At 44.5% G+C, this 16,102-nt stretch overlaps 1 protein-coding gene across 2 annotated transcripts in view; it reads right to left on the bottom strand.

Moving 5' to 3' along the window:
• Fam162a (family with sequence similarity 162 member A) overlaps positions 1–16,102 on the bottom strand; it is a 25,518-nt gene continuing 9,416 nt past the window's right edge. Inside the window, exons 1-5 of one of the 2 annotated variants that reach the window (XM_028752239.1) lie at positions 9,730–9,832; positions 6,977–7,099; positions 5,515–5,623; positions 1,484–1,592; positions 1–260 (exon numbers count right to left, since the gene is read on the bottom strand). In XM_028752239.1, coding sequence (XP_028608072.1) covers positions 168–260; positions 1,484–1,592; positions 5,515–5,623; positions 6,977–7,099; positions 9,730–9,817 — 522 coding nt within the window. In that variant the 5' untranslated portion in view covers positions 9,818–9,832 and the 3' untranslated portion in view covers positions 1–167. Of the gene's footprint in view, positions 261–1,483; positions 1,593–5,514; positions 5,624–6,976; positions 7,100–9,729; positions 9,833–16,102 lie in introns of those variants that run through there. The other variant, XM_028752240.1, reaches the window with a different exon arrangement.

Raw genomic sequence — 16,102 nt, 5'->3', positions numbered from 1 at the left:
TCACTCTTTAAGAAAATTTATTTGTACCTCTATAGCAGAAATAGGGAAGTAGAATATGTTTGTGCAAAGCGCATGTCTGCAAAGTGGGTCTCAGATCACATCCTTTCTAAAGCAGGCTTCTTATTGCAACCTTACTCCTGGGTTTGCCAAATCTGGAACAAATCTTTCTAGTCTGTTTTGGCCTTCATAGCTGCCTCCTCTCTCAGACGGGCTTTCCTTTCTAGGTTCAAGCTTGTTAAAGACTCGTGTCTTTTCGCAGCCTAAAAGGAAACACATTTGAAGAGATGATGGCAGGTTTGGAAGGCTGTCCTTCCCTTGTGCTGACTGTGCAGCACAGGCCAGGAGTGGTCAGCTGCCTGGACACTGGACAGTCATGCCTGCTACACACCTTCCACCCCTCTCTGACTTGAGAATCCAACAGCCCATCCAAGGAGAGAAACACAGCTCCCGCTCCTCTCTCCAATCCTGTGTCTTTCTCAGATCCTTCCTGCCTTTTATAATATACAACACTTGATCTCTCTTCTTTTTTCTGCTTCCCTAACTTGTGTGTACACTTTCCTGCCTTTCTAGCCTTTTCTTCTTTTAACAAAACATGGAGCTTTGGGAATCCCAGGCTTTACCAAAGTATTACCCCCGATGACTTCTAGAATTATCTAATCCAGAATTCCACCCTTTCAGAGCAACTGGCAGCAGGGGAGTACCTTCCACTTCTTTGGCTTCCCTCAAAGGGAACTGTTAACATAATCAGACCAGTATATATGTTAAGTACGTGAATCTAGCAGCCTCAGAAGCTGAGGTTTTCTGACATCTGTGTTACTTCACATGTGAAGGTTTTGCCTACTTACTATGTGAGTTTTGGAAGGTGTATGGTGCATGTGTAAGATTAAGATTCCTTTATTATAAAGCCTGTCGATGAGAAAGCTTCTCTCTCAGGTTCTCACATCCAGTAAGTGAGCTTACCAGCTGCTGCTGTAGAACACATTCCGTACGGAGCAGCAATTATTTTAGTCTTACCTCTAGTATGTCTAGGCTCAAATTCTGTCACTAGGGAGATGTCTGGCTTTGGGCAAAATGCCAATACTTATTTAAAAGTTATTATTTTATTGCGCGTGTGCAGGCACACATGTGCTACAGAGTGCATGTGGAGCGTGCAGGATGAGTCTGAGGAGTTGGGTCTCTACCACCTACTGGGATAAAGGGACTGCACTTGGGCCTTGGGCCTCTGTTTGAGCATCCTAAGCTACAGTCTCCTTCTCTTGTGGTAGCATCTGTCTAGCAAAGCTGTTGTGAGGTGCAAATGAGGACACCACTCAGAAGAGCCTGGAGTGCAGTAAGCATTCAGTCAGTAAACTAATATAAAGTATTCTTAGAGCCAGTAAATTAATACTATGTATTTCCCTTCTTAGAGCAAATGTAGGAGCCAATCACCACTTTCCTTTATCTTTGGGGAAAGCATGGCAGGCAGAGAGGAGCCCACTCTCACCTTCTTGCCCTCAATAACCATGTAGATGCATCCTGCCACTGTCAGGGCAATCATCAGATAGCTGACCTTCACCCGGAGCTTGTTCTTTGCAGCATCAAGCATCTCAAACCTAGTAACAGAATGAGAAAACAGCCTTAACCCTTCTCTTTCTGAACTTGTAGCAGGACCAAACACTCTGCGTATCACAACCTTTTCTATTTACAGACAGTGAAATAGAAAAAAAGAAGGTAGGACCCAAAGACCTCATAGCACCCTGGTAAGGGTAGACCGAGTTCACAACTATTTTTTTTTTTTTTGGTTGTTCTTGGAGATAGGGTCTTTCTTTATAGCACAGGCTGGCCTTGAACTAATTCTTCTCTCAAAAACTCTGCTATGAGCTTAGGCAAAAACAGTTCAGAAAGAAAAAAAAAAGTGGAGGAGTTAATATCCTTTTTGTACTCCAGTTTTTCACATTTGGGGGGAGTGGAGTATTGAGACAGGGTTTCTCTGGTAGCCCTGACTGTCCTGGAGTTTACACTGGAGACTAGGCTGGCCTTGAATAGACCTGAGATTGCCTGGCCAGTGAAACAGTCCCTTACCAGTGGTCCCTTCATGTTAATCTTGTCATGAAGGGTTTGCCAAAATAGAATGACAGTGGAGCCTGTGCTCTTTGGTAAATACCTAGAAAGTAGCTTCTACAACCTGTCTTCCAACTGCTGACCTATATGCCTTAACAGACAATGTCTCAGGCAAAACCAACAAGGCCTAATGTGCAAGAGTCTCAAGAGAAGGCTGGTACACAAGACGGCTCATAGGTAAAGGAGCCTGAATTGGATTCCCAGGACCCATATGGTGGAAGGGACTCGTGTAAGCTGTCTGACTTTGACACAGGTGGTCCATCACAAGCACCACCCAAGACACTAAATAAATACTTAAATTACAATAAAATGGGAGAAGGCTAGTTATCTTTGTGAGTCTGAAGGAAGGCAGGGGGTTGTGGCTCTCCTGCTGTATGGTCCCTAGAAGAACTTCAAGGCAGGACACATGAAGTCCAAGGGGGGGTCTTCCCATCAAGTGTGATATTACCCATAAATAATGGGGTTGGAATGCTTTTTATGCCCTTCCCTGACAGGACATATAACACTGAGCATCAGCAAGAGTAACAGCTTTCGGATATTGCCTTGGAGGAGGCCCAGGTGGGAGATGGACCCTGAAAACATAATGTGATAAGAAACATAAACATTTAACAGGTATGGTGATTTGAATGAGAATGCCTTCCCACAGCCTAGAGCAAATAAACCTGGACCAGCAGGCTGTTCTTCAGTGATGGTTCCTAAGTGGGAGGATTGAGGCTGAGGAAATAAAGAAGACTCAAAGTCAGGAGCAGGAGGCCTTGCATAAGCTGATGGCTTATGCGAAGCAAGTTTATTAAGAAGTACAGAATTGGGCTGGAGAAATGGCTCAGCAATTAAGAGCACTGACTGATTGCTCTTTCAGAGGTCCTGAGTTCAATTCCCAGCAACCACATGGTGGCTCACAACCATCTGTAATGGGATCTAATGCCCTCTTCTGGTGTGTCTGAAGAGAACAAAGTGTACTCACATACATAAAATAAGTAAATTTTAAAAAAAGTACAGAATCTGTTATAGAGTTTGCAAGGAGGGTGGAGGGGGATGGGACAGAGTCCTACAATGGGATGAAGTCAGCAAGAAGATAATCAAGCAATGCAGCTGCAGGAAAGGAACCTAGGCTATCTCAAGTGTGTCACAGATCAAGCATACAGTGACTGTGGGACGGACAATTCCAGTTTCTTCAGGGGAAAAGGCAGGTTCCCAGGAACCAAAACCTTAAGTCTTTTGAGATCCTGGCCTGAGACTAGAACCTTGTCATGTCTACTCCTGGGCAAGGACACAGAACTAGCATTCTTTCTGTCCTTTAATCAGGGCTTCATCTCTAGCAGGTGGCATTTTTTGGGGAGGATTAGGAGTCTTGGATGAAGGATGAAGCTGGAGGCAGGCTCTGAGGTCTCAAAAGTCACCTGCCTTTCCTAGTTCACCCTCTCTATCCCTGCTTACAGTCTGATGCCTCCAGTCTCACGTCTGTAGCCTTCTGGACCCTAACCCCCTGGAAGTTGGGTTGGTCATCGTATTTTATAGAAGCAACTGAAAAGGCATTGACACAACACCATTTTATGTCATTGGTCAACTAATTCTTATGATCCTCCCAAACAGTAGCATAGCTTACACGTTTATAAATAGATTTAAATATGGCCGTGACAGTTGCCACCCATCTCAAAAGGAACAAGTTTGGTTTAAAGAAAACAAAAGATCACATGAACTTGCAAGGAAAATGTAGTAGGAACTGGAGGGAAAGGAAGAGGTGGCTAAATTAAGTCAAATCACATTCTATGTACGTATGAAATCCTCAGATAATGATAATAATGAAAGGCAAGATAGTATCAGGTCTGAGAAGATCTCTGAACTAGACAAGGAAGGCAAGGTATGCCCAACAAACACTGAAGAGCAGCCCTTCCTCATGTCCCACCCCCTGGTGTAGATCGCACAAGCAAGAACTGGGTAAAGAGGACTAAGTCTTTCCTGCTGCAATCAGTCCAGCGACGATGATGTTCTCTCTATAGCTCTTAACTCAACCATCAGGAGCAGCAGGGATCTATGAACGCAAAGCAGACACATCCTGCCCATCTGGACAGGATGTGCTGCTTGAACCCTGGTCTTTGAACTGTGACTTGAGAACAGAGCCAGAAGGCCCAGGAATAGTTTCTTGTTGACAGGGAACTTAGTTAAGTCCCTTACTTTGAGGAGAGAATGCCACAGGGGAAAGAGTTTCACTCCTGGCCAACTGGCTAGCTAGTCAGGGTCTTTAGCACAAGGCTAAACAATGCTTCCACCTGTGACAGGTTTGCCCCCAGGGGATGTGTGACAATGTCTGGAGACACTCTTCAAGAGAGTACTGCTGCATCAAGAGGTAGAGGCCAGGGATGTGGTTAAATATCTTTCAGCACACATGGTCATTCATAAAGCTCAAAATACTCCAGTTCAAAGTGTCAACAGTGCTAACTAAGGCTGCAAAACCCTGTCTTGGGGGAACCTGCAGATATCACTTAGAAATTCTGAAAAAGTCTTAAATTGCAGCTGAGAGTTAAGGAGGCAGGAGGGAGAAGAAACTCCTTCCTGGTTACTAGGGAGGGAGACCCAAGGTGATCAGTGTAGGATGAGTGCAAGGTTTAATTTGCTTGGGTCTTTGAGGTTACAGTTCATGATTAATGCACCCATGGCTTTGGGTCTGTGCAAGGGCAGAATACCCTGCTCAAGTGTGAGAGGTGGGGGCCAGGCAGCACTTACCTTGAAGGAAGCAAAAGAGCTGAAGAGGAGGTTAGGATCCCTGATGATTTCCCATGAGGCCTCACCCTGGCCCCTCTCTTTTTTGGTTTTGAGATAAAGTTTTTGTATGTGGTCCTGGCTGTCCTGGAACTTACTCTATAAACCAACCAGGCTGGCCCTGAACTCAGAAATCCACCTGTCCCTGCCTCCCAAGTGCCAGGACGAAAGGCATGTGCTACCACCACCTGCCTAGGCCTTACCTCTTAATGTTTCTATGACTTCCTAAGAGACCCAACACCTGTGGGCATTTGGAAGATGTTTAAGAGCCAAACTAAAGCAGTCACATCAAAACAGTCTTACTCCCAAGGCTGACACTCCTGTGGATTTTGCAGGATGTAGTTATGATCATTATGCTAAGCTTGAAAACAAACTAAAACAGTATATGCTACCATTTCGCACTGTTCTGGAGCTAGGAGATGTAACTAAACGTCAGTTGACTTCAGTACCCGACAGATCCTTCAGTCACTAGGAAACACACTAAACAGTTTCCCAACACTGTTCTGGGTACTCCAAAGAGGGAACATGCAGAGAATGAGGAATGTTCCCACATCTGGTCAGCAGGTTTTACACAGAACTCAAACGCACTCTGCCTTTCCCTCGACAGACCAGTGAGAAACACAGGCCACATACAATCCTCCGCTCAGCACTCACGAGATCGTCTCTGGGATCTCTTCCTCCTTCTTGAAGCGGCCTGACCACAGCAGGATCTTCTTTTCGAAGTCTGTGGGCTTGTGCAGCGGCACTCTGTGTCTGTAAGACTCTGTGGGGAAAAACAGGTAGGAATCTGGCTGGAGACTTTAGTCAAGCAATGAAAAAAATGCTGTTTGAATCTTTCAGTTATTCATTTAACACAAACACCAGGAGACTTTAGGCCATTCCAGAGCTTCATGTTATGAGAGTAGGATTGCACAGAATTTCCCAAGCGACATTCCACAACACCGTGTGGATTAAGGCAGAAGGTAAGAAGCCCCAGCCACTGTCCAGTGGGAAGATGGGACGGAGAGGATGAGCTGAGATGGCCAGCAAGGCCTGCCTGTCTCCAGGACAATAAGAAAATGGTGTATCATTTAGATTACATTAAAAGACCTTCAACCCCAAGCTAAGGAAAAGATCTGCTTGACACTGTCTCCTAAGTATTGGGGATTGGTTCTAATTCTTTGAATTAATCTGGACCCCAAAAGTGGGAATCTGCATGTTCCAACACTGAAGTTCCTTGTCCCCAATTAGTGTTTGATACATCAATAAAGAGCCAATGACCAATGGCTGGGCAGGTAAACTGAGGCAGGACCTTTGGGTTTGTATGCCTAGGAACTGGAAGAGAGAAGAGATTGTCATGACGAGGAAGAAGAAAGACCAGAGAGCTCTAAAGGCCCGTGTGACAGTCAGGGAAAGTGGCCACATGGGCACTTCCTCAGTTATGTTTGGATAGCAGAGATGAAACAGATTTTAGGGATGGAGAGATAATTTAGTGGTTAAGGGCACTGACTGCTTTTCTAGAGGTTCTGAGTTCAATTCCCAGCAACCACATGGTGGCTCACAACCATCTGTAATGGGATCTGATGCCCTCTTCTGGTGTGCGCCTGAAGACAGCAACAGTGTACTCATATATATATAAATAAATAAATCTTAAAAAAAAGATATATAGATTTTAAGATGTTAACTCAGAAGTACTGGAGGGCAGTGTTTGCTAGCAGAAGGATAAGAATTTCCCAGCCTCTGAGCTAGTCAAGGCATATTAAAAATAACTGGGGTGTGTGCGTGTGCATGTGCGTGTCTTTCATTCTCAAATCCAGAGGGCTCTGGTGCATGGCTGGAAGCATAACCTGCCAGGAGTACAAAGCAGTTTAACTTAAAGTGAGAATGGTTGAGAAAGACAGCTGATGTTTTACACACACACATACACACACACACACACACACACACACACACACACACGCCATTGTGTATTGTGAACACAACCAATAACATGGACAGTAAGAAAGGCAAAGCTACATGACTGAGCATGATGTCGGAACACTGGCCTACCTCTTCAGGTTCTTTTGATTGTAAATAATTCTAAGGGGTAGGGGTGGGGCTACCTATTCCATGAATGGATAGAGCACTAGAGACTTACGGGTTGGAGCTTTGGGACTCTCCTGTGGCTTGGTGCAGAATCCAGTGATCCTCTTCAAGTCAGTGTTTCTAGTAAACCTTAGAGACGAGGAAGCATTTCTTTCATATAACCTAAAACAATGTCCTAAAAGAGAGATACATAGTTTATAGAGAAAATCTGATGCTTTTTCAAGATGAGAAATTCCTGCATGAGGAATGGTGGTGCTGGCCTGTAATTCCAGCGGGCAGGAGGGATAGGAGGATTATCAGAAGTCTGAGGCTAGCCTGGGCTACACAGAGTTTCAGGTCAGCTATATAGGAAGACCTTGTTTACACTACACCCCTCCCCTTCCAGAAGAAAGGACAAGTCTGAAAGTTTTTATTTATATACACAAAACACAAATGAACTCATAAAAGTTGGGTGTGGTGACACGGTCCTTGGAAGGCTGAGGCATGAGGATTTCAAATTCAAGGCCAGCTGGGGTCCCATAGCGAGCTCAAGGTGAGCCTGGGCTACTCTATCTCGAAGAAATAAGCAAAGAAAACAGATAAAAACTCATCTCTCTTAGAAAATGTAAGTTAGCCGGGCAGTGGTGGCGCATGCCTGTAATCCCAGCACTTGGGAGGCAGAGGCAGGTGGATTTCTAAGTTCGAGGCCAGCCTGGTCTACAGAGTGAGTTCCAGGACAGCCAGGGCTACACAGAGAAACCCTGTCTCAAAAAAACAACAACAACAAAAAAACAAAAACAAAAAAAAGAAAAGAAAATATAGGTTAGCTTGTTTAGAAAATAGAATATATGTAAAGCATACAAGCTACACACATAGAGGAAAAATGTCTATATCTAAGATACTATGCTTTAAAATACGATTACTTTGCTGATTAAGAGACTAGAAATTTATAGCATAAAATTTTATCAGTAAAGTCTATGCAGGTACTTTCCATATGTGTCTAGTCATGAAGACAGCATGGCAGTATTACTCCTGTCTCTTAAAGACAGGCAGTTGTAGTTTGTTAAGAATCAAGCTAGAGTTTTTAGCAAGGTTGTGTATACTTCTTATTGTACCACACGGAGACCTGGGTGTCATGGGACACGGTGGCACCTATCTGGAATCCCAGCACTTGGGGAGCAGAGGCTGAGGAACCTGAGTTCCAGGTCATTCTCTGCTACATAATGAGTTGAAAGCTATCTTGAGGGCTGGAGAGATGGCTCAGCGGTTAAGAGTACTGACTGCTTTTCTAGAGGTCCTGAGTTCAAGTCCCAGTGAACACATGGTGGCTCACAACCATCTGTAATGGGATCTGATGCGCTCTTCTGGTGTGTCATAAGAGATCAACAGTGTACTCACATGTATGAAATAAATAAATAAATAAATAAATAAATAAATAAATAAATCTTTAGAAAGAAAGAAAGAAAGAAAGAGAGAAAGAGAGAAAGAGAGAAAGAAAGAAATCTTGAAACTTTGTCAAAAAGTACTAAGCCTCTTTCTTTCCCTATTCCAGGGCCTGTATGTTGATTTTGTCATTTAGTGATACTGACTTGACCAGCCCAGGTTACCCCAGGTTAACCCTTACAAAGTTTCCCACCCACCTTTCCTTTGTGTGCTCACAGAGGTAACTGCTTCCTACTGATTTTATCACAGATTACAGGAAGGCAGCACCCTTTTCCACATTGTTTGGTCCTTAGGTACAGTGTCAACAGGTTTGTGGGGTAAATGCCTGCACAAATAAACACATGTACGCACGCATGCATGCACACACGCACGCACACATGCACATCTTCTTACAATCTCTGTAGGTGACCTTCTATTTAAAAGCATTGTAAGGAGTGCCCGCACCATGACGTGGAAAGCTTCTGTTATCTGGTAGTCCTCAAATGTTCCCATCTTTGGTTTGGAGGGACCTTTGGGTGACTCCCAAGTTCCTTCCACATGAGATAAGTGGCTGCTGACAGCTTCCTTCCTCTCTGACAACATGTTCCAGACCCACTTTGAATGTTCCCACCCCTAACTTGAAATTACACATTCCTCCAGAAGGATCTGGGGAATGGTTTGAGAGACCCCATAGGGACATTCATGGTTTGTCACCATTCCAAAGCCTTTTTGGTGAACAAGGCTAGTGTCTCAGGATTACTATTGATGTGATGAAACACCATAACCTACATACAGCAAGTTGGGGAGGAAAGGGTTTATTTGGCTTATACTTCCACACTGGAGTCCATCACCAAAGGAAATCAGGACAGGAACTCAAACAAGGCAGGAACCTAGAAGAAGGAGCAGATGCAGAAGCCATGGAGGGGTGCTGCTTACTGGCTTGTTCCTCAAGGCTTGCTCAGCCTGCTTTCTTACAGAACCCAAGACCACCAGCCCAGCAGTGACCCCAACCAAAATGGGGACTGAGCCCTTCCCCATCAGCCACTAAGTAAGAAAAATGCCTACAGTTTCATCTTATGGAGACATTTTCTCAATTGAGGTTCTTTCTTCCAGATAACTCTAGCTTGTGTATTAATAAAAAACTAGCCAGCAAAGAAATAGATACCTTCATTAAAGAAGACTTTTAAGAAATACATTTTAGTCAGAAATTTTCACCTTCTATCTGAATAATTTAACCAATGAATGATTAAACATAATTAAAAGGAGAGATATCCAGAAAGTTTTCATGGGAGTGGGAAAACAGGGAGTCGAGGACATGGCATGAGACAGCAGGCTTCTGAGAGTGGGGACTGTAGAAGAGCCCAGGTCCAGGGTCAAAGGAAAGAGGGAGACTCTAGGACGTACCACTGAGCAGGAAGGAGCAAGTGATGGGTCTAGCTGGGCCCCGGCACGCTGATGCTCTGGAAACAGAAACGGAAGGCCATGGACTCATCTTTTGTACTGGAGCTCACAGCTCTATGGGCACACGTGCATTTGCTAGAGGACAGAGCGTCTGCCCTGAGTTTCACAGCCTCAGACTGGAGCAGTGAGGAATAGGCTTTAAATGTAGCTTCTGTGGTCTCCTAAATTTGTCTTTAGAAGGGATGGGAGGCTGTAGTTTTCTTTTGATGTTTTTAAGGGCTTGTACCAGATAACACACCCTCATTAAAAGAATTGGCAAGTGTTTTGAAATGGGAATCTCACTATGTAGCCCAGGTTGGCCTCAAACTCCCAACTCGTCTGCCTCAGTTGCCAAGTATTGGGTTTATATGCGTATACCATCACACCTATAATAAGACCTATATAATACCTGCTTGAAGGTCTTGTCTTTTCTTTCCTTCCTTTTTCCTTTTTTTTTTTCCTTTTCCTTACTGGGGACACAACCCACATCCTTAGCCATACTAGGTAAACACATCACATTGAGCTACATCTCCAGCCCTTTACTCTGCCTTGAGAGTTGTAAAGGACTAGTTCTAATTCTCCTTAAGTGTTTGGGTCAGAGTTTTAAAACATTTTGGCTCAGTTTCAGTAATTTTTGTTTTTTCTAGGTATGTCCTTTTCATCTACATTACATAATTTTGGGCATCTAATTACTTTTAGTATTATCTTGTATTCTTCATGTATTTGGTTGGCCACAGAAATTTCTGCTTAGTTTAGTATTCACTTGACAATCAGAATTTCCCACTAATAAGCCTGGGAGCTTTGCTGCCAGCCCTGAGGGGATGAAGCCTGTCTCAACTCCAGGGAGGCAGCTCCCATCTCCCTCAGCTTTGAAGTCTCCCTTGGCCTTTCCTGATGCACATACTCTTTCCTGACTCCATGTGGTGGGATATCACACCCACTCCCCGAAACATTTACCATAAACCCGGTAATTTTGGAGGAGCTAACGTGAGAGAAGTAAGGGGAGGAAGAGGAGGAGTGAAGAGGAGAGCTGGAGGAGCCATGGAGAGGCGCGCATGTATCGAGAGAAGTCCTGGGTAACAACTTATATCTAGGTTAGTTAACTGGTTAATACTTCCAATTGTGTGGGCATCTTATTATTTGAGCATTACCAAATATATAAAGCTATTGGATAATCTTTAAACATTAGAGTCTCATTTCTACCGGGCTTAGCCCAGCATTGTGGAGACAGCATGGTAGATTGGCCGAGCCATCTCCCATGCTGGTGTCTCGTGGGTGCAGGGCCGGTGTTCTGGCCCACCTGAGCCGGCAGTCTGAGCTGCAGAAGCAGCGAGAACACACAGTCGCTCATGGTCTCAGGCCTTGCCTAGTAGAGATGTCGGCTCTGTAACTCAAGACAGATCAGGTGCTGCTGTTTAAAATATTACATTAACAACTCCATCCCAGCAGCACACCGGAGTTTGTCAGGTCAAAATGAATGCCTTACCTAGCTTTTCCTTCTAGATTGTACTGGCTGGTTCTGTGTGTCAGCTTGACACAAGCTGGAGTTATCAGAGAGAAAGAAGCCTCAGTTGAAAAAATGCCTCCAGGAGCATTTTCTCAATTAGTGATCAAGGTGGGAAGGGCCCCTTGTGTGTAATGCCATCCCTGGGCTGGTAGTCTTGGATTCTATAAGAAAGCAAGCTGAGCAAGGCAGAGGAAGCAAGCCAGTAAGTAGCATCCCTCCATCCTCTGCATCAGCTCCTGCTTCCTGACCTGCTTGAGTTCCAGTTCTGACTTCCTTTAGTGATCAACAGCAGTGTGGAAATGTAAGCTGAATAAATCCTTTCCTCCCCAAGTTACTTCTTGGTCATGATGTTTGTGCAGGAATAGAAACTCTAACAGATAGATGCTTTTGTTTACCTAGCCACCACCTCTGCACCATGCTGAACAAGCACCACAGACAGTTTTTCATAAATGATCCAGAGACAAAGCTGTTTGCACAGCTTAGAATCAGGTGACACAGGAGCTTCGTGAGTGGAAAGTTCCTGCCACCTGCTACACAGATCAAATGATGGGAAACCACTGGGGTCCGGGTGGGGAACCGTGAATCCCTCTGTCTTTCAGCTCCTGCTATGACTAAGACTGAGGCAGCTGGTGTTCCAGGCGCTGTGAAGCTGACAGGAGAATGGAGCAAACCAAGCTAGAGCTGCTAAGCCTCAGGGTTCTTACCACACCACTCAGTCTTCTTCAATAAATATTCCTCAGATCACGAGGCCTTACAAAACCCTGGCAGCTTTCATTTACTGACTGACACAAGAGAGTCTGGCCCTCGGTGTAAAGCCACCTACAGTGACCGCTGGTAACGATGACCCTGCTTATTTCCCTTTCTAGGCCTGTGATCACGGCAGCACCATGACCACATCGATACCGCCCAAGGGAGCCAGGTGTCACATGTCAAAGGAGACGAACTGCAATTGCTCTCACTTGCTTGCTGATTTTGAATGTGGTAATGCAGTATTACAGCACCAGGGCTGATCTGATTTGAGGGCAAATTGGAAACACAAGTGGCAGCGTCGGCAGATGTGACTCTCGGCAGGCTCCACTGTTTGGTTCATGTTCCAACGTCACTTACACGTAATCTTTAGAGCAATCTGCAGCTCTGACCCAAGGGGCCAGAATTCCGGACAAAGGTAGTTACCAGGTTGTGAGGGTGTGAGAAGAGACACTCCTCAGTCCTTCTCCACAGGACAGACAGAAGCACACACGGAGCTCCTCAAACCTTAGTGTCAGAGAGCTGCAGGCCTGTCTGAAACACACCACAAGCTACTGACCTCTAGTGACTCTTCTCTTTTCCTCTCTTCCTCCTCCCTCTTTTCATCCAGGGCCTCATGATGTATCCCAGGCTGGCTCTGAGCTTACAGAAATCCCTCTACTGCTGGGATACCAGAATGAACCATCACACGCAGGAGTGAGGTGCATTTCTAACAGGCTGGCTAGACTGCACTGTGAGAATCTAGTACTCATCCCCACAAATGGTGGTGAACTAGATATAATATAACACTTATCATTTCAACCTCTGTTAAGTGCCTGACCCAGCTTCACTGCGTATACTGCTGTTCTACCATTACAACAGCCATCTCTGGGGCTGTGCTAAACCAAGAAGCCACTGGTTTAAAGTGACTCACAAGGACACAGCCCATATAGTGCTGTCCCATCCCTACCCCTGGAAGGCTAGACAGGAGCAAGGTTAACTGGAGCTCTGGAGACAGACTCACTCTCTAAATGGAGAATGGGGTAAAGGCAGTAACTATTTCCTTAGTGGCCCCCTTCCAAAGAGAACAGAAGTTAAACCGACACTTGCTCAGTTTCAGCAGTGATAATGAAAGCAAAAATACTAGCCTATAGAATGTTCAGTGGCCATCAGGCACATAAATGCATGTGGAGGTCTTTATTCACTCACCCAGCAGACAGGAACTGAGTGTCTACTATGTATATGTACAGGACACTTTGGCAATATAAGGGGCAGATAAAAATCTGTGCTTTTTTGACTTGCATCAAGTGTGAAAGCGTGTGGGTGAACATACCCCCACACCTCCACACCCCCACACCCCCCAGAAGCTCATAGTATAAATGAAGGGGGTCATTGGGACATGAACTGAATGAGTATGTATGACATTTCAGAGTTAGTCAGGAGTGTCTCTTTGAGAATGTCACTTGTAGGTGTAGGGATCACAAACAGGCTACGAAACTGGAAGTGTGTAAATGATGAGGGGAAGTAGAATATGAGGTCAGAGATGTACCTGGGACACAAATGGAGTTAGCGATTTGAAGACATGTTTACCCACATCAGAAACACCACCCAACATTTCCTGCTGTCACTCCATACTGTACGATAATAACTTCTACCTCTCTAAAGGATAAATGCTGATTAAAACATACATAGATATGATATTTATGCACCTTAGAAAAATAACAGATGAGAATACAAATAATTTTCAAGTGTTATTACTGAAAACAATCACAAACTACTTGATGAGCTTGTGATTTTGATTTTATAATGAAATGAGAGCACAAGCAATCCACATTTCATTAACTTTCCTGTTTGGTCTCTAAGAGATAAAACACATTGCCCCAGATATCCAAGACAGAAATTTTCCATTCTCTGGTGGATCAAAATTACAAACACAGAAAACAAAAGAAAAACAGTTCTTTAACCCTGTGGGTGCACTTGAAGCCTTGTCTGTCCCTGGCTGGCCAGTCAGTGCTAGGTCCCCAGAGTCCTAGCAGGAAATCCAAATGAAGGCTCATGGCTGCCTGTAAGGCTCTGACCAGACCAAGCTGACCAAACTGCTGGCTACTTTGAAGATATAAGTTCTCAAACTGCCTCTCAGAGTCAGAGACTACTGGACTCTTCTGCCCATGTTCCTCACAGTTGGTATGGGTGGGTCTAAGAATGGATGTCTCTAACATGTCCTAGAGAGCTGATACAGCTTGTCTGGGGACTCACAATTTGAAAACCTCCACCACACAAGTGTTGTTGTTAACTGGTGGCTGGGGGTGGAGTTTGGGGTGGAGGAGGGGGAGGAGGTTGGGACGGGGTGGGAGGTGAGGCTGGGAGGTGAGGCTGGCTGAGGTACTGACTTCTCTTCTGGTAGTTCTTTTCCATGAAAATCTCCTTCAGCCCAGGATGACATGGATAGAATTTTGCTTTGGTTTTTGAGTCTCAAGGCTCCTTCCTTAAAGATCTACTTAGAGATATATCTCACCACAGGGCAGCCTGGGACTGACTAATCTCTAGTGATCCGTGAGGCCGGGTGAGAGTTCAGTCAGCATCCATAAAGGGACCTGTAGGATATCTGACAGTGTCCCTCTACTCGGTATCAAAATCTGTCACTGGCTATGAAGTCTTACAGTGTTTACTTTAAAAAGCCACAGCACTTGTCAAAACTACTAAAACTACATTACAAAGAGCAAAAACTTAAATATCAACCAGGACATCGGGGATCCATGTCCATGTTTTTTCCTGCTAACCACCTGACAGGCTGGAATCAGTAACACCTCAGGGAGCAAGGGGCATACTTGTCTCGGGGCTTGCTTCCTAAATACCACTCTCTAGCACGAGGGATCAGGGCTCCCCGGAAAGCAATGGCAGATCTACACAAAGGCACAGGGTACACAAGAAGGACTCAGGACATCTTTCATTCCAAAAAGAAAGGAACTGCTCAAAAAACACACAACATAAAACAACAACAAAAACAACCAAACAAATGGAGCCACATTTGGTGGTGCACACCTTTAGTCCCAGCACTTGGAGACAGAGACAGATCTCTCTCTGTGTGTTCAAGATTAGCCTGGTCTACATAGTCAGTTCAGGCCAGTCAGAGTTACATGTTGAGACCCTGTCTTGAAAACAAAACAAACAAATGGAAAGGAACATGTCAAGAGACACAAGAACTGATTTAAGAGAACACACGGCTAGAAACATAGAGTACATATGGCAATCAGCTGTAACTCCTTAGTCCATACTAATGTAAGTAGCAGGATGAATGAATAAATGGGGAAAAGGGATTTATTTTCCTTCCAGAAAATTTAAATGTATGTAGATCTCTGCCTCACTGATTTGATGTAGTGATTTGCTCTCCAACAGATTATAGAAAGTAAAAGAACAGTAACCTCCAGGGAGAAACTAATTGGCCAAGGTTAAAAATTCATCAGTCCTAAGCTCCATGGGTCCCCACCATATCTAATATGGTGTGGAGAGAAAGACACTTTGTCTCTGTATCAGAGATACTCTTCTCCAAAACCTACAATTTTCACTCATCATCTAGAAGTATCAAGTTCAGGGCTGGAGAGACAGCTCAGTCTCCGTTAAGAGCACTGGCTACTCTCCCAGAGGACCTGGCTTTAGTTCCCAGCACCTACATGGCAGCTCACAGCTGTTTCTAACTCCAGTTCCAGGGGATCCGATAACCTCACATTGACATACATGCAAGCCAAACACCAACCAAAGCACATAAAAATAAAAATAAGTTAAAAAAAAAGAAAGAAAATATCAGGTCAAATTGAAAGACATTGTATAAAACATTTGTCAAGGTCATAAAAACCAAAGATGTCAAGATGCTTCCTCAAACCAGATGAAACTAAGGACACACGACAACTAAATGTCTCGTAGGATCACAGACTGACCAGATACTAGACCAGAAAGTGAGCATCGCTCGTGACTAGTGAAAGCTGCACTTGGGTTGGTATAATACATCAACGATGTTAATTTCCTTGTTTTTGAAGACATGCCACGGTTATGGAAGTTACTGGATGAGAGGCAAATAGAATTGTGTACCATCTATATAAGTTTTTG

The sequence above is a fragment of the Grammomys surdaster genome, unplaced genomic scaffold (genome assembly GCF_004785775.1).
Source record: "Grammomys surdaster isolate TR1022 unplaced genomic scaffold, NIH_TR_1.0 125889, whole genome shotgun sequence".
Taxonomy (NCBI): Eukaryota; Metazoa; Chordata; class Mammalia; order Rodentia; family Muridae; genus Grammomys; species Grammomys surdaster.
This window is presented reverse-complemented; position numbering and strand designations above follow the sequence as displayed.